Here is a 19,048-nt window from a genome sequence, read left to right on the forward strand (position 1 = left end):
CAACATATGCACAAATGTGCTTAACACAATGGATGTATGGATTGTTTTAAGAGCTCCCAATAAAATTATTTTTTTTAAGTTATACAATCATCAAAATACAGGAACAGAAGACTGTGAGATATCAAAAAATGGATTGGTCATTTTTTTCTGAGCGGTGGGGGTGGGGTAGTGGCTCACCAAAGACTTCACAGAAGTGCTAAATTTCTTCCATGAATAAGCTATACTTTAGTATTGGTTTACTTCTTTTGATTGTTTTGCTTTTATTTTCCCCCCAATAGTTTTGTTGCAATATAATTCACCTATCATATGCTTCCATAGGGCATTTGTGTTTAAAATGAGTTTTATATACATAACCACAATCAGTTGTAGTACACCTCCCTCCCCTCCCATATTCATTAATTGCTCCCCAATTCCCCGCAACATCCCGCCATCCTCAGTAAGCTGTTGCATGAACTATTGTCTCTGTGTACCTGTCCCTTCCATGTTTCTTAAACTGAGAAACATACCAAAAGCAAAAGGGCAAAAGAAAGAGCTAAAACGGTGTATATAAAATAAATACTCAGTCAGGAAACAAGCAACACATAGGAAAGCTACGTCTTCAAAAGTAAGTGTAAGATAGAAAACGGCACCCCGGGAGCATGGCAAAAGCTCTGCGCCGGGAAACAGTCGTGTGTTTGAGAAACTGCCACTCGTCTGTCACGAGGAAGTCTGCATTTGAGGACGGTATAGAAAAATGATAAAGAAGTCAGATTGCATTTGAACTTTACCCTTAGACAGTGGGGAACAAATGAAAAGTTTTAAAGTAGTGTTTTATAAAGCTCTCTTTGACCGGAGTATGTGAGCTAAATACCAAAATGTAGAAATTAAAGGCAGAAAGAACAGTGACTAGACCTGCAGTAGTCCCGGTGATACTTGATGAAAATATAATTATGACATAGAGAGGTGTAGAATAAACAAATTGGGGGCACAGATTGATGTGAAAGAGAAGATGACACTGGGTAGAACATTTAAGAGGGAGAGATCACAATTTAGGGTTAATCTTGCTATGATACGTTTTGAGATCCCAAAAGATGACCAAATAAAGTCTAGTAGCAATTTGTTATTTTGATGTAGAGCTCAGAAGAATTCTGGATTTAAACAATTTATTATGGTGTCACCAGCTTAGAGGTATTAGTTGAAACTGTGGAGTAAGTGAATTCAGCAGAATCTTGAGGGAACACATTTCAGGCCTAGAAAAAGTAAGAAGAGCTAACAAACGAGATATGAGGGACTAGGAGAGACTTTGTGCAGTGGAATCCAAAGAAGAGAATATAAATAACCAGGGTCAAACAGTTATAAAAATAGAAGGTAAGGAAATGAACACTGACAATACACCACTAAACCTGGCATTTTAGAAGGCCGTTTGTGTTTTCTTTTTTGCCCGAACAGTTCCAAAAGAGTCACTAGAGTCCAACATAACTTCCTTGGGTGAGAAGAGTGCTACTTGTTGTGAGGAACTTGACCGTGAAAGAAACTTCAAGGGGGTGGGCAGTGTTATAGAGAGGAGGAGGAAGTTGAAAATGGATGAGGAAAAAGGGAATGACTACTGGAGGTGGTTTTTTGAGACAGGATTAGGGCCAAGAGAACAGGTAGGGAATTGGCACTGAAACAGGGAGAAGACAATCTTCCAACATCAGAGAAGAAGCTAAAAAGGAGCATGCAAGAATAGATGTCTGTTCTATTTTGTATGTGTCTGTGAGACCTGGGGGTGGGTAGGTGGGTTACATTTCAGAGTATCAACTCTACATTGAACAATTGAAATCACTCATCAACCTCCTCAACCCCCCACCAAATTTCGATCTTATAGACCTCCATCCTCCCTTTGACCCACTTCAATACCTGTCAACCTTCTAACCTTTTGCTTCATCTTCTCATGCTTGCCTGCCCTCCTTTGGCAATGCAAACCTTTGTCTTGGTTCTTATCCTTAATTATAGTGGTCTCATATAATATTTGTCCTTTGATAAAAGGGGGATAGTATCATTTACTGAGAATGTCCTGGTGAACTTGATGAGAATATTGAAGGTGTAGAATGGTTGCTGTGGGTAACAAGAAAAAGAAGCTGACACACCTGAAAATGTGCTGAACAGCAGTGCTATGGGCCTGGCTACGATTAGATTATTTTTTAATTGGAATAGTCATTGCTTCAGTGGCTTGGGACTAAAGCCCAAGAAACTAGTTGGTTAGGTTAATGTTTAAGGTGAAATTTTATGTAAAGTAGGTTCCCATTTAATGTCTACACACGATTCAGTGATACTGGCTACATTTTGCACAATGTGCCATCATTCTCATTCATTCTATCTGGTTGTACCATTTCCAGTATTGCCGCGTCTGGCCCTTTACCTTTTTGTCTTTAAAGTAATTTTTGACCATTTGGCCTCATTGATGATTTCTTAAAAGAGCTAATTTTTCGTAGGTAATAATCTTTATTTTATGGGCTATTTTGTTAATTTGCTAAAAGACGGAGAGGGTTTCAGTGACAGATGACATTGGAATCTGCCGCCGTGAGAGTGGTTCAACACCAGGATGTCTCAACTAGGGGAGATTCAGGAAGGTGCTGTTGAGGGATTTGCTTGGAAAAAAGGACTTGTCTTTATTAAATATGTGATATGAGATAAATAATTGAAATTATATAAGAGGACGCTGTGGTAAGGGATTAGCATATTGGAGTACTATGTTTCAGAGGCATGTTATTTCTCTGTTAACGTCCGGATCTAACCATTGTGATAACTGCTGAAGAGATATGATAAGAGCTGAAGAGGGCCAGACGTCAAGGATTAGGTTTGGATGCGTCATTGACTTCACCTGAGATAAGAATTAGACATTACGTAGAGTGGTTAACTAGGAACAAGGTGTGAGATCGCTCTGAGAGGATGAGAGTGTAGTTAAGTGAAGAATTATGTAGCCAAGTGACATTGATCTCAAAGGAGCAGACATTTTTTCATCATTGTGGAAAACCAAATATGGGACCAACAATGGAGATAAATGAATTCTGATTTAATTAGTACATAGAGAGTGGGAGGATAAAGAGCCTTGAGGGAAGAATATCAGAAAGAAATGTTTTTTAGGAAAGTGGTTAATTTTAAAGCAATGAAGGAAGGAAGAATAGGCTGTTAGGAAGTTGAGAGTATTGGAGGTTGGCTTTGTTCTTACTTTTGTTGTTTAAAATAATGGAAGAATCCAGAAAGCAGTCAAAGACTTGATATTATTCCAGAGTGGCATAAATGCTAGCAGGGGCAGCAAGGTAATGTGATAACTCACTATAATGAGGAAATAAACTTAGCTTTTTTATTGGACCACCAGTACTCCATGCTTAGCACATAATAGGTCCCTACTAAATGCTGCCCATTATCAGTTAATATAGAGATCTTTAACGAGCAGTGGCAGTGGTTACAAACAAACAGTTGAAACCTACCCATGGCACCGTGGGTGAAAGACCTGACAATCTGCTCCCCAAAAGATTACAGCTTAGAAAGCCCTATGAACTCAACACCACATAACAATGGAGATGCTTGAACGTAAGGATGAAAAGTTCAAACTGTGGCTGTTACTTAAGTATAAATGGAGACTTTTAAAGTATTTGAAGCTCCTAAGAAAAACCTTTTTCCTAGCTATACTATCCGAATTTTCCATTGTATTACTTTTTAAATAATGACTGTGAATGTACTGAACCATTATTTTCAGGAACAGCAGGATCAGATTCCCCAGGACAGGCTGTGGAAGCTGAAGAGATAGTGAAACAGCTTGATATGGAACAGGTGGATGAGATCACTACCAGTACGACTACTTCAACTAATGGAGCAGCTTACTCAACTCAAGCAGTTCAAGTGAGATCGTCGATAAATAATGGTTTAGAAGAAGCTGAAGAAACCGTTAATCGGGATATCCCACCTCTTACAGGTAAAGAAAAGTCTTTGTTTTATTCATCTTTGTAAGTAGTTTATAAAATTAAAGTCTTTTCCAAGATATGACAAAATACCCATTTATAAACTATCAAGGGCTCATGCGGGAGGGGGGAGCGGGGAGGGAGAGGGAAAAATGAGGACCTAATGTCGGGGGTTTAAATGGAGAGAAAATGTTTTGAGAAACGATGTACAAATGCGCTTTACACAATTGATGTGTCTATGGATTGGGATAACAGTTGTATGAGCCCCTAATAAAATGTTAAAAAAAATTAAAGTCTTCATATTTTTTTCTTATTTAGGCGATTTAAATACCTTCATTTTTCTTTAATGAGGGGATGGGAGAAGAAAACAAATTTTCAGTGAAAACTAGAACCACTTTGAAATTGGCTTTTTAAGTAAAAATAAAAATTTTAATTTATTATAATTTTACTAGTTTTAGTCCGTTAGGTATGCGGTCCCTACATAGAAACATTCTCCCACCTTCATCTTTGTGTACTTGCTGTGTAGATGCCATCCTCTACAAAGGAGCACCTGTCCTGGATCTCTCCCTCCACTAGCCTAGCATAACTGCTGGGACCCTGTGATCAAGGAATGTGGAAATCAGGAAATCAGGAATGTCTTTCCTCTAAGGATTGTGCTAGATAAGAAGATGAGATTGTGTTTGTGGATTTTAGGGCATACTTTTAAGCAGATATAAAACAGGATGGCCTTCTTCTCCCTTCAAAGTTAAGATTTGATCTTTTTTTTGGATTTGCTCCTTATAACCAATTCTTTAACATTTCAGGTCTCTTATTTCTAAATTGATACAAACAAATTGATTAAAGATTTAAACCAGTTGCCATTGGGTTAATTTGACTTAGAAACCCCTTATGTGTCAGAATAGAGCTGTGCTCTGTAGGATTTTCAATTGCTGATTTTTCAGAAGTACAACATTGGGAGGCCTTTCTTCCACGGAGCCTCTAGTGCATTCAAACCACCAATTATAAGCATCCAAGGAAATTTCCTGTTTGTGCCACCAAGGGGGCTCCTAGTTACACGAATAATTAATTTAAAATACATGACAATTACATAATATATTAGTTATAGAAACAGTATAAGGGCTGTAAAGGCTAAGTGAGATTAAGTATGAAATATACTTAGCGTATTGGCACTCAGTAAATGTACATCTTTTTCTGAAGTTACTAGAAAATCAAAAAGTAAGTGAATAGAAGATATGTTTTTCATTATCTTGTGTCAGTGCTTCATTTATTAGCATAAAGTCTATCATAAATAACAAAAATTGTGCTTCACATCAAGTGTTATTCATTGAATATAAACATCAGATGTACTCTGTCTTAATGAGTCAAAACCTTATATATGACAAAAGCAAAAAGGATTAGTTTTTGCTATAGAAAATTATGGCAATTAAAAAAAATTATTTTATTGGGAGCTTGTACAGTTCTTATCACAATCCATACCTACATCCATTGTGTCAAGCACATATGTACATTTGTTGCCCTCATCGTTCTCAAACGGCAAATTTTTATTAGATTCCATCTTAAACTTTGTCTTTGAGCAATTACCTATTTCATTTCCAGATTATCTGTACTTTTCCTCCAGTTTAAGTTAGAGTTATCTTATAAAATCCCTCAAATAATTCCTGAAGTTCTAACAATTGATGTTTTTGAACTCAAACTTAGAATACACTTGGGGATGGAATATAGCATTGTTTCTTGATTGTTTTTTAATTGATTATAAATCAGAAATAAAGTGATAAATCTTAAAAAGTAGTAACTACATTTCGATGAAGGGGGGAGCACTTTCTGACTTCAGAAGGACATAAGATAATGTATACAGTGAACCCTCGCCACTTCGCGCTTCGACTTCCGCAGCTTCACTCTATCGCGGTTTTTGCGTAACAGCGCATGCTCTGTCATTACTGCCACTGATTGGCTCATACTGTACACGTTTCTGTCTGCATCGCTACGTATCGGAGCTACGTATCAGATGCGTTTTTGCTTTTGTACAGTGTACTGTAATTGTTTGTGATTTTTAAGAAATTTTATCTAAGCCCCATGATGGCTCCTAAACGAGCTGCTTCTTCTAAGCCTTCTGACAATAAAAATAAGCGCCAGAGGAAGATGCTCACCATCCAGGAAAAGGTAAAACTTTTGGATATGATCAAAGATGGCAAGAAAAGCGTGGAGGTTGCACGCCATTTCGACTTGAATGAGTCTTCCGTTCGCTCCATCCGTTGTACTTCATAATATAATAAATAATAAATGATAATTGTAACGTCCAAAATGTTTTACTGCATTTTCCCTTTTTCGTTTAATAAATTGGGTAATACGAGTGTAATGGTGACTAAAGGGTGTTTTTTGATGTCTCTGTGCTCTAACCACGAAAAAATATTTGATTTACAAATAAGGAATCCTACTTCGCGGAATTTCATTTATCACGGTAGGGTCTAGAACCGATTAACCGCGATAAACGAGGGTTCACTGTATATAACTTTTACCCATAAGTTTTCTTGGAATTTGTGGAGATCCCAGGTTATTAAAAACTACTTGTGGGTATGTTTGCATCCATTTACTGATGAAGTGTCTGAGGCCCTTTCTGAAGAGAGTCGCTATGAGAGCCCATGAAATGTTTATGGTTGTTAAATAGAATACAATCCAGATAGAATTAGATTTTTTTGTGGAGTATATTTTCCTAGGCATAAGTAGTACATTTTCTCTTAGCTGACAGGAATTTTAAATTCTGCTGCCATGATCTACCTCATCATTTTGTCTTTGAAGATAATTTTTTCATTTGGATCTGGAACTAAAGCTATACGTTAAAAAATTTACTTGTAAGCACTTTGCAATTTATTTACATCTTACCTTTAACCTAAATTACACAGGAGTTCAGGAATATCTTTCATTATAAATCTACGGGAGGCGGGTGTGAATATTCCCCCGCCAAAACGGAAAAGGCTCTGCCAATGTGAGGGGGATAGTGCATTTGAGGTTGGTTCCACCAGGGCAGACTGTTGATCAAGTTTCTATTTAGAGATTCCAAAAAGGTTGCATAACTTTGTAACCAAAAAAGGCCTGATTTGTGGTAGACAGGGGACTGGTTTTTCCACCACGACAATGCACCTGCTCATGCAGCCATATCAGTGCACCAGTTTTTGGCAATAAAAACAGCATCCCTGTCTTGCCTTATGCGCCTTACTCACCTGACCTCACTCCAAAAGGATATTGATTTGACAATGTAGAAGAGGGGAATTAAAAATGGAGGGGAGGTGCTGTCAGCCATACAAATAGATGAATTTGAAAAATGTTTTCAAGAATGGAATTGCAGATTTAACTAATGTATTAAGTGTAATGGAGGGTACTTTGAAGGTAATGAGGTTGTTTTATGGGGGGAAATTAAATATATACTTTGAGGGGGAAAATTTCTGGTTTGTGGGGGAGGGGGTGCCCCCGTATATACTTTTTAGAAATATTATGTAAAACTCACATTTTTTTCTCTTAAAAATCAGCACCAGTAACTCCAGAGAGTGGTTATTCATCAGCCCATGCAGAGGCCACCTATGAAGAAGACTGGGAAGTATTTGATCCGTGAGTTTGGATTGTCTTTCTTTTTTCTTTTTCATTTCTTTTTCTTGGAGCAGAAAAAGTGCATGTGTAGAGGGGAGGCTGAATTCTAGTTTAGGATGAGCATGGGACCTGTGGAAATTAATGCTTTTACTGAATTACTGAGTTAACTAATTTGTACATTTCCACTTTTATTTAGATATTTTAGACATTTGATTTATGAGTTAAATGTGAACTCTTTTAATAGACTTAGAGCTAGACTTAACTTAGTAATCTGTTTTATGCTTACAAAACTAGACATTAATTTTTTAAAAATTTGATTTATAGATATTATTTCATCAAGCATGTTCCACCACTAACAGAAGAACAACTGAATCGGAAACCTGCTCTTCCATTGAAAACAAGAAGCACACCAGAATTCTCCTTAGTTTTAGACTTGGTGAGTATGTTTGTAGCCCTGGGGACATAGTGGGTATGTGCTGGGCTGCAGGATCAGCAGTTTGGAACGACCAGCCATTCTGTGGGAGAAAAACGAGGCTCTCTACTCTTATAAAGAACATACAGTCTTAGAAACCCACAGGGACACATCTGACCGTATTGGGTCACTAGGAGTTAGAAAGGTTTGGTCTGGGGAGGTGTATTTGGAAAGGAGAATTATCTGCCAAACCAAACCCATTGCCAGCAAGTAAAGTTGTGATTCATACTGATCCTGTAGAACAGAGTAGGACAGTAATCTGTAATCCCTAGTGGTGGTATGGGTTACACATTAAACTACTGTCCCCTAAATTGGCCTTTTGAACCTTCTAGCTAGATGTGCCTCTGGAGAGAGATGAGACTGCCTGCTCCCAAAACCATTCAGAGTCTGGAAATCCACAGAGGCAGTGGTTCTGCTCTGCTCTGTAGGGTCACTAGTGAGTCCATGGCAGTAGGTTTGGTTTTGAAGAATCTGTAATCTGAAGCCACACCTCTCTCCTGTAGAGTTGTTGGTGGGTTCAAACCACTGCACACTCACTAACGCTCCTTATAGATGAGAATACAAATTTAGTATAAATGTGCCAGGGGTGTTCTGAAATTTTCATTTAATGGAAATTTTCTTAGTTTGGTTGGTATCAGTTACCTTTGATGTTTAGATTAGTCCTGAAATCTTTGTTATTTGGTTTTTAAATTTCCAAAGAAATCTTAATTTTTATTGGAATCATGCCTAGATTTTAGATTTCTCCTTTGTTAGGACCTGTTTTCCTAAAGGACCACATATCATCTGAATCTCAATTAAGTTATCCTTAAGAGTTCCAGAAGCATGACCTTTGATGCTAATAAAACCTTTAGTATCCTCTCAGTGCAATTTTAAACTTTCTATTTCAGATACCCAGAAAAGTTTTGAAAATGGGAAATCTTTTATTTCTTGTTAATCACATTTAATATATGATCATAGCATTTAATATCAGCATATAGTTTCCTTATATTAGCAAAAATAAATATATCCACTGAATACATTTCATTATTTAGCATTTGGTACTGCTATCGTATAATTAAGGCTATGGTGGTTCTCAGAAATTTTACCTTGCAGTAAAGCTTATTCTTTTAAAAAAATCCTAAATATCTTTAAGATATAGTAATTGAAGATAAGTAGAAAAGGAAAAAATATTTAAAAGTTGAGTGGTTTCAATTTAATGAGCAAACAGTAAAGCTGAAAAGGGTTTTTGTTAGATTTTGATGATGCGATCAGCAGAGCGTATTGTTCAGTCTTAACGGGGAGCTAAATAAGGAGTTAAAAGTGTTGGTTGGATATAAATGTATAACTTTATAGAATTAGATGAAGAATGATTAGATTTTAGATATGTTGTGGTAGAAGTATCAGGGTTGATAAAAATATATCTTGAACTTGTCTGTTAATATTACTAAAAGAAATGAGGCGTGTCTTGATTATCTTTTTATTCTTTACCTCCCCAGAGTTTAACTTAGATTAAAATAAATACTCCAGCAAGTTAAGATGTAGAATATGTGTTTTTGTTAATTGAACATAAACACAATTTTAAAAACTTTTAAGTAGTTATTAGCCACCTTATTTTAAAAATAAATGCTTTAGCACTTAATGAAAATGTTAGCCCTATTTTTAACCTTATAAGATTTGAGAAAAATAAATTTTTAAAATTTGAAAAAGGATTTGGTAAATGTAAATAGGTACATTAGATTGCTTGATCTTTATTCTCTTTTACCCTGCTTAGGAGAAAACAAAAGTTTAGTAATCAAAGATTAGTCTTTATTGATTGTTAATTTAGTTAAGCAGTGTTTATATATCTGTGAGATGTATTAATCAGATTCTAAAACATCTATTATTTAAATTAGATTCTTTGCAAAAGACTTGAGGATAAGGCATTATGACTATATGCAAATATATGTGTGGATGTGTATATATGTTTGACAGACTCTAAACTTGCATTCAGTTACCCATTTAAAATTTTTTAAAAAACAAATTGCATGCATGTGCTTTTTAAAAATGAAAGTTGGTAAATGTAGAGCTCAGAGCAGAGGTTCTCAAATTTGAGCACACATCAGTATCACCAGAAATTCTCATTAAGACATTGATTGCTGAATGCCACCCCCTACTCCACCCCCAGTCCTTGGTAACTCCACCCCCATCCAGTCTTGGAATCATTAAGAATGGAGCTAACCGGTTTCCAGATGCTGAGATTACAGATTACCCTTTCAGAATCAGTGACTTAGAAAATTTTATCTCAAATTGCTATGCTACATGTAATTATGGATTATAAATATAAAATTTCACATATGAATTGATTTTAATAAATGTGTTTTGTACTCATGAATACATAAAATTACCACTTGAAGCTTCTTTTAAGTAGCTTGATTTATTCAATATGTGCTTTTTATTTTAAGGATGAAACCCTAGTGCACTGTAGTCTAAATGAGCTAGAAGATGCAGCACTTACTTTTCCAGTCCTTTTCCAAGATGTTATTTATCAGGTAATTTTAAAATTTTATTTTTAACTTGATTTTTGGCCTTTTAGATAATTTTCTGAACCAAGAAATTTTTTGTAGTTTTGTGGTTGTTTTCACAAAGTAATACATGTTTTCCTGAATACCACCTAATGGATTTCATCAATATTTTAATGAGTTATTAACAACTGCCCCCCCACCCAAAAAAAAGCACCATGCTAACTAATTATATAAAACAACATTTATTTGTTACATAAAATGCTAACTTTTTAACAAGTGATCTTTGTTAGTTTCATAATCTATTTGCCAGCAGGTGGAGGCAGGAGCACTGACACCACAAATCCCCCAAAGGAACGTGCCAGGCTAATGCCTGGTGTCTTGTGGTTTTTTCCCAAAAACTATAATTAATGTAAAGAAAATTCATTTCTTGTTGGTCATTTTCTTTTTCCTCTAGTAATAAGGTCTGTAGATTACCGTTAGATAGATCTGCTCTATATTAGTCCTGAATTCTACAACACTCTTCTGGCTTTACTTAAGGACTTGTATGTAAGCTTTTCTCCCTCTTATGTGCTGATGGACAGATAGCATTGTAAAATACAAATAAAAGCATTTGGCCATGGATTCTCTGTTTTCGCTATAGGTGTTATTTTATGCTTGTTTGAGACTTTTTAATCATAAGATTTAAATTAAGATGAGTACGTTTTGAAAGCTACAAAGTACCATTCTGTGGTGGTGGTAGTGGTGATGTTATTTAATTAGTATTTTCTTCATACATACATACTAGTTTTGAAGGGTTGCCAAAAGGTCAAAAAGTTTGTTGTCTGTCAAGAGGAAGCTAACCCAAGGGTTACTAAAAAAAGCCACAGAGCATTTACATGTGGATTATAAAAAGGTATTTATAGTAGTTTATATAATCTTAATAGGTAGTTGGAATGAGGTCACAGTTTTGACATAATAGTTATTATCTCAGGACTCATAAAGGTTTAGAGTTAAAAAGTTTAGTGCAGGACCTACTATATGCATTTTACCTTGTATTGAGTCATTAAGAGGATTTATTTCAGCAACTATCTAGTTTAACCTAGATAGGTACTGTAGGTCTGGTAATATTTGGATATTTTATTCCTTTCCTTTTTTATAAACGGATTTTAGTCTTGATATATAACCAAAGGAAGAGCAAAGTGTACCTGAAAATAGGGATTTTGAGGCTTTGTATTCTTTGAATACTGGACATTATTTGCTTCAAGAATAATCTTTTTCTTAATAAAACATTCTCTCTACTGGAAAATTACAAAGCTGCCAAATAGGTATACATGTTTAGTGTACTTCAAGGAAAGGAGTCTTGTGGCAAATATAAATAATACATTATTTTAGTTCTCTGTTAAATTAATAATCTTGCCATTTCTTTAAAACTACACCTATAAACAATGGCTTTAGGGCTTTGATTTTGGAATAGAAAGCTGTTACTTGAAAAATATAGTAAATAATGGATGACTCCTTAAGCTTCCAGATTTGAAATTTATGTCTTATAAGTGGCTATTACTCTGTTTATGTGATTTCAATAAGGAAATTAAAAACTTAGAAATAGATGAGTTGATTCTTCCCTTTTGTGAGCATTTCTTTTCAGTATGACCATAAAATTGGATTTTTCTTATTTCTTCTACCATTTCTACTTTAACTCTCTTCATAAAGTTCTTTTATTTTATGTGGATCTGGATAGTTGGCTTAGTGCAGTGCATATGATTAATAATTACTAAAACCATATTTGTACTGCATCTCTGGAATTTAAAGGACCTTATTTTAAGTTATGCTCGCTGAAACATGATTGATTGAGCATGAATCGAGAGCAGTAAAACAGGAAGTTTGGATTTTACAAAAAATAGAGATGGTTATATATGAATATGATTTAGTTGTTAAATCATTAAAATCATGATACATAATTCACTTCATGGGCAATTTTTTAAGTAGTAAATTTTTGATGATGTCCATGTTCGATATTGGGTATATTCCTTTGGATTTCTGATTTTGGCATAGCCAATTTTATCTGCTTTTTCTTTAAAGTAGCTTTGAAGAAATCTTTGGGTTAGGGCTTCCCCAGTTTTTCAGACCAGCAAGCTCCCTTTAAACAGGGAATGATGTCTTTTAAACTTTCAGTGGTGTTGTCTCCATCTACTGGCAAAGAAGAAATATACACAAGGGTCTGGGATGATCTAAGAGATTTTGGAGAAACAACATTAGGTAAGATGTAACTTAAATATTTAACCACTTCAATATAATGTGGCCCACTTAAAAATAGAAATCTGTAAAATACTGTATATACTCTTGAACATATCAGAAACTAAAAATAAACAAGCAATATTAGATGGATCAGGGATTCCTTCATATGAATCAAAGCCAGATAATTATTCTTTATGTAGTAAATTTGATAGCTTGCCTATATATAATTTTACTTCTACATGTCATTTCTCTTTTGTTTCAAAATAAATTATCTTACATATGTTTTAATAAATGTCTCTGTTGGGCTTGCAAACTTTTTCTATAAAGGGACAGATATAAGCTCTCTGTTGCAACCTCTTAATTCTGCTATTGTAGCCTGGAAGCAACCATAAACGTTATTTGGACAAATAAGTTTTGCTGTGTGCCAGTAAAACTTATGAAAATAAGTGGTGGGCCAGACTGACTTCCAGGCTGTAGTTTGCTGACTACTGGTCTAATAGTTATGAGAGTATATATAGTAAATTTACATATACAAATTCTAATTAATCAAATGTTCAGCAAAATCTTATTAACATACAGAGAAAATTAGATCCACTAAAATCTAGCTGTGACTCTTGAATTTGTAGATCAAAGTTTGAGGGAAATTAGAAGTTGTTATTCACATTTTAAAGATTACTTGATTATGCAATCCGTACCTTATTTTTTAATTGATTGATTAGTAGAAACAAACTTGGTTGATATAGATCTTAGAATTTACAAGAAGATAGATTATCCAACCCTAAATGTAATACTTTAAGTATATCTCTAGGAAATAAAATCTTAAAAGATCCATCTGAACTTAGAGGTTGACATATTTAATACTACATTAAATAGAAGAGATTATAGTTTGTATATGTGGAGAAAAGGTCATTTGAAAGAAAAACTGACAAAGGTTATGACACTCACAAAGGAAAAACACTTAAGTTTGTGTTTGAGTGGGTCTTTTTCTTTGCTTAAACTGCCCCCCCCCCAATATTGTTTTAATTAGTTAGTTGAAAAACGTATTTTTTCATTCAATGGTAAAATGCATTTGATAACTGAAAAAACAAGTGCATGATCAATTTGAAAGCACAAGTTTAATCTTTATATGTAGGTTATATTGACACATTGTCAGGAAATCCATCTCGTGGTGTTACTCAGTTAAGAGGTCTCCACTGTATTTAGTTTCTGTTCCTGCAGATCCACCAATTCAAGACTCTAGGTCATCTCACTCCCTCTTCCATCCAGAAGATGACTTCTATCCACAAGCAGGACTGAATCAAAAGACAGATTATTCACTTAGCTCTTGAGCTGAACCACCTCCTCAATGACCTTCCTCTGTCTCCATCAAGAACTGGAGCTCAGTTTTTGAAGATGTAATAGATCTACTCAGCCCAAACGTGGCTGGTTGAAGACAAAAAGAAGATGCCTCATATGTTTCACCACAGTGCAGCCAAACGTAACTGTGTTGTCCAACTCCTCATTCTGTAAAGTATGGCAGGGGCATCTGATTTTTTATTCTGTTCACCAGTAAGACTTTAGCCAGTCAGTGGCTTTCTGAAGATCAGTAAAATCAACAAACTTTGGGTCAGCTGACCAGAAATCAGATTGTGGTAAGCGCTCAAAGAGTGATAGGATTCTGTAGGGAGCTATTTGCTAAAGGATGCTTATTTGTATGCTTTTATGGGGAGAGTTGGGGGGCGAGGTGGGTGGGAAAACCATGGCGATAGCAAAGCTTAGTCCTTCCCACTTTATTGCAGGGGTGGTTGGTTGGTTTGGGTGGGGGGGGGGCTTAGAACTTAGAATAATTATCATCTGCATCTCAAATATGCTATAAAACACAAAAAGAATGAAGGGCTATGGCTTCTATCTCTTCTATGTGAACTTCCCTAGGAAAGTTGGCATTCTTTTGTATTTTATGAAGGATAAAACAATCACTTACCTGAAGAGTTTTGTTGTAAATACCTAATGAAGCTTCCCTTCTCTCAAGTTCTTAAATTGTGATTAACCTGCAGCCATTTTGTATTGATGTTAATAAAGCATAATTTTGTATACAAAAGTATGTATGCTTATATCCTAAAGTGGAAATTAAAGTATTGAGGAAAGTAGTGATATTTTAGCTGAAAGGGAATATTATTTCTATAGTTAATTTTAGACATGTTTTAGAAGATGAGTTATCTGTATATATATTTTTTTTTTTCCAAGATGAACGAAGCCAGACGCCTTCCTGCAGCCAGGGAGTTATCTATATTATAAATATTTTAAAGACAAGTTATTGTAAAGTAACTTTCTTACTTTTTTAAAAATCATTTTATTGGGGATTCGTACAACTCTTATTAACTTTCTTATTCTTAGTAGAGTCCTAGCCAGTAATTTTTCTTCAGAATTATTCATTATTAACTTTTGATTGAAAAGCGAAAAGTAAAGATGGAACCTAGTTATCTACTTATCAAAAGTAGAATATTTCATGGAGGATTCTTTATTTAAAATGTATCCTGAAATTAGCATTTCAGTAAATACACACACACACACACACACACACACACACAAAGGTTTTTTGCTTTGTTTTGGCTTTATGTATGTTCGGGTTTTGTTTTTGTTTGTTTGATTTTCCATTCAGGAATTTATACACATTCTGTTTCATGACATTGTGATCATCCTTATAAGGAAAGTTCTTGTAACACCTGAAAATGTTTATAAATTTAAGAGAGGTGACAGTAAGTACATTAAATTGAAGACTGTTCATTTTAAAGTTTGTAATTTCTTTTTAAAGGCAATATTTTTGTTTTGTTAAAATGGCCAGTTTCACATAAAATTATGCTTCATGACTATCTTTTATATATTTTCTAATATATTATTTGATAGAGAGTTTCGTTTAGAGATTTCTTTTCAATACTAGTTTTGTTTGATGTTGTAGAATTTATTACCTCTTCACCCCCAGCAGCCATCTGCTCCCTTTCGGAGCTGTGTGGGTCAAAGGATGACTGTAAAATCACTGTGGGCTTGAGGCCTCCACAGGACCTACTGAGCAACCCTCTTTCTTTGGAAAGGTTTGCGGTTTGTCACTAAGGCTGGGTATTGATACTAAGAAAACACTTATTTAAATAGTAGGCTGTCATTGGATACCTGCCCATTATTGTTATTACCTGCCCATTCAGAAATAAAGATTATAACCCTAGGTCTTCCTCTTGACCATTTCTACCGCATGGACTCATCATCCAGACTGATTACTCTTAAGTAATGGAGTAGATAATAATAATAAACAGTTTTGTCACTTTTCAGTGTCACAGACACTATTGCAGGTGCTTTTCCTTATTTGTGTATTAACTAATTTACTCTTACATCCAACTCTGTCAAGTATCTATTGTTAGTTCTGTTTTATAGATAAGGAAACATATACAGAAGCCATTGGGTTTTCAGTAAGGTTTTTTCAATTGTAGCATGCTCCAGGATTGATCATTTTTAATGCTTTAAATCCTTACTGTTGAGTAAGTAAGAAATGGCACTCACAAGTTATCTTTTTGTTTTAAGGGAATTGTGTCATACTCTTAAGTGGATGAGTGCTACCAAATTTGCCATTTTTTACTTATAATATGTAGCTAAAGTTATCTGTGATATTAGGTTAAGATTCGGTGAACTAATAGATATTAGTCCATATAGAACTTGAAATTATGTAATTAGGTAAGAATTTGAATATAAACAGTCTTTGTGATGCACATTTAAATGTGTTGAGTAGGTTACAATTTTAATGAGTACATTTATTGACTCTAGTCCTGTTAAACATTTCCAGCCAATTTCAAAACCAAATACAAAAATTAAAAAACAAAAACAAAATAATCCAAACCAGTTGCTGTCAGGTTAATTCTGACTCATTAGCAACCCTATGGAACAGGGTAGAACTGCCACATCTGTCTCCTGTAGAGCAATTGGTGGATTCAAACCAATGACCTTTTAGTGTTCAGACAAGTGCTTAATAACCATTGTACTACCCTTTATTTGGGGCTCTGCATTTGGACTATCTACATACAGTTACAGGGAATTTTCATTGTATTATTATCAAAGAAAGAGCAGGCTCACTGTCCAGCATTGTTCATAACAAGTGGTGTTATTGATGTGTTCTGCTATAAATTCATTGCTTTTTTATATAAAATTTAAATTCGTAAAAATCAGTCTGCAACATTATATACCGTTAGTTCCATTTATGACTGCTTAACAAATATTCAGCGATTACATACCAATTTTATGTAGTGAACTTTGGATATATTGTTTTCAAAATACCTATGTTGTAGTTCTCAGGTGCTGTCAATGTGGTTCTATAATGACCCTATTTACAGCAGATTGAAACCTTGTTTGGTCCTGCACCATCCTCACCATTGTTGGTTTGAGCCCACTGTGTTAATCCATCTTGTCGAGGATCTTCCTCTCTCTCTCTCTCTTTGTATCCCCTAAAAATTGGTTAAAATAATGCTTTAGCTTTGGGAAGAGCATGATGAAATGGAGCTTTTGCCTATTGTATATTTGAGAAACTACATAGTTTTGAGGAGTTGCAAGTTTGAGAAGAAAGATGGGTGAAAAGTATGGAATAGAGACAAGTATGGGTTTAGGAAATGGGAACTAAGTAATTTAGGTCAGGAAACTTTGAGAGTGCAGTTGGAAAAAGAAAGGTGGAATTAAAGGCATCTATGGAATTGGTTTTTTAGAATTTGGCAGCATGCTCATATATGCACCTGTATGTTTGTGTAACCTAACAAGTAATTGTAGTCTTAAACCCATCGGATCGTACTTCTTCCAAATGTTCTTTGTTCCTACTGGACATTTTGGTGCTTCCTGGCTTCTCTGTTTCTGCTCACACCTATCTTTAACGTATCCAGTGACTTTCTTTTCTCACCAGCCACCTGTCTGTGCCGGTGTCTTTCGTTTCTGAAACACCTTCCTTTTTGGCCTAAGTCATAGTCTCTTCTGAGAGGGGAACTTTCATTGGCAACAATTCTTCTCTTGTCATTTTTAGGAAATACACTTAGAATGTTCGGTCACCGTGGGTACTACCTTCACCCCCAATTTAAAAACAACTCCACATTTTGAAACCAATGCCAAATTTTAAGATGCATCTTCTAGAATCAGAATAATAAAATGATGAGTGGAGTTTTAATTATGACATAATCTGGAAGTCACTGGTCAGTAAGTTGGAAAATATCACCTGTGGTATCACTTCTCACTCTCTGGAGAGAGTGGTTCAAATTAAGTTGTTTACATGAAAATTTAAAGTCTTAATAAGTGTATCTCTAATATGAAAGTGTACTGTTCGTAGGGAAAATAATAAATTCCAAAGGCCCCATGTTACAGTACAAAAGCAAGTGCTAACAAGGCTACTGACAGCATACATACATGCCCCCAAATGAATTAATTTTTTGTTAACTGAATGCATTTCACTGATAAACCTTTTTAGCAATAAACAAAAGGCTGTAGTCGATTATCACCTTCCTTGGAAAGTGAAATTTGGGCAAAATTTTTTGGCAGAATTAATAGGAATCTTAAACATCAAATATCCATTTTGAGAAGACACAGTGAATACAAGTTATATTGCCTATGTAATGGTAATATATCTAAGATCTGTCATTGTTTGGCTTAACCAAATACGGTACATATAATGATCAGCCAAGCCCACAAACTATAGCAAATATTTCAGGGTTCAAATTAGAAGAACAACTAAAACTGTCAATAAAGGAATTGTTCATATTAAATTAGTCTATAGCCAATTGTTTTTCTGTGCATATGCTTATCCCACACTCTTTATAAAGTAAAATTGTTATCTTTTTAAGCATTAAATAAGTTATAAAGTATAATCTGCTTTATTCAATATTAATGAATAACCTTTTCATTCCACATGTGTATTTTTTAAATCTTCATACAATTCATTTATGTTCTTAAGTTTTTTTTATTATAATAAACAGTGTTACAGTTAAACTTTTTGTTAGAGCTATATGTTTGTCATTATTCAAAAGAGCTCAAGTGAACTGTAAAAAATTTTTGCTTCATCCTGAACAATTCTGATTAGGAACTATGATTTAGGCAATTTATATTTGATGGGAGGCTAGATGTCTAGCTTACTTTGTTTTTGATCAGTCAGGATATTAATAAAGAATATTTAAAAATATATCTGGCTTAATAGGATTAAAAACGAAGTACCATATATACTCGAGTATAAGCCAACCGGAATATCAGCCGAGGCACCTAATTTTACCACAAAAAACTCATTAAAATGTGCTGGAAAAACTTGGCTTATATACTCGAGTATATATGGTAAGCATTTATCATCCTAGCTTGGAGATAGTATTACTAGCATATCTGTTATCATTTGA

The 19,048-nt window shown here is 34.8% G+C and overlaps 1 protein-coding gene across 2 annotated transcripts in view; it reads left to right on the top strand.

Moving 5' to 3' along the window:
- Positions 1 to 19,048, top strand: part of CTDSPL2 (CTD small phosphatase like 2) — an 80,081-nt gene that overhangs the window by 50,108 nt on the left and 10,925 nt on the right. For both annotated transcript variants that reach the window (XM_045286503.1, XM_004709399.4), the window contains exons 5-8: positions 3,722 to 3,937; positions 7,448 to 7,526; positions 7,830 to 7,941; positions 10,398 to 10,484. In XM_045286503.1, the coding sequence (XP_045142438.1) occupies positions 3,722 to 3,937; positions 7,448 to 7,526; positions 7,830 to 7,941; positions 10,398 to 10,484 (494 nt within the window). The remainder of the gene's footprint in view (positions 1 to 3,721; positions 3,938 to 7,447; positions 7,527 to 7,829; positions 7,942 to 10,397; positions 10,485 to 19,048) is intronic.

The sequence above is a fragment of the Echinops telfairi genome, unplaced genomic scaffold (assembly GCF_000313985.2).
Source record: "Echinops telfairi isolate 266 unplaced genomic scaffold, ASM31398v2 ScPeMD7_8;HRSCAF=38, whole genome shotgun sequence".
Classification (NCBI taxonomy): domain Eukaryota; kingdom Metazoa; phylum Chordata; class Mammalia; order Afrosoricida; family Tenrecidae; genus Echinops; species Echinops telfairi.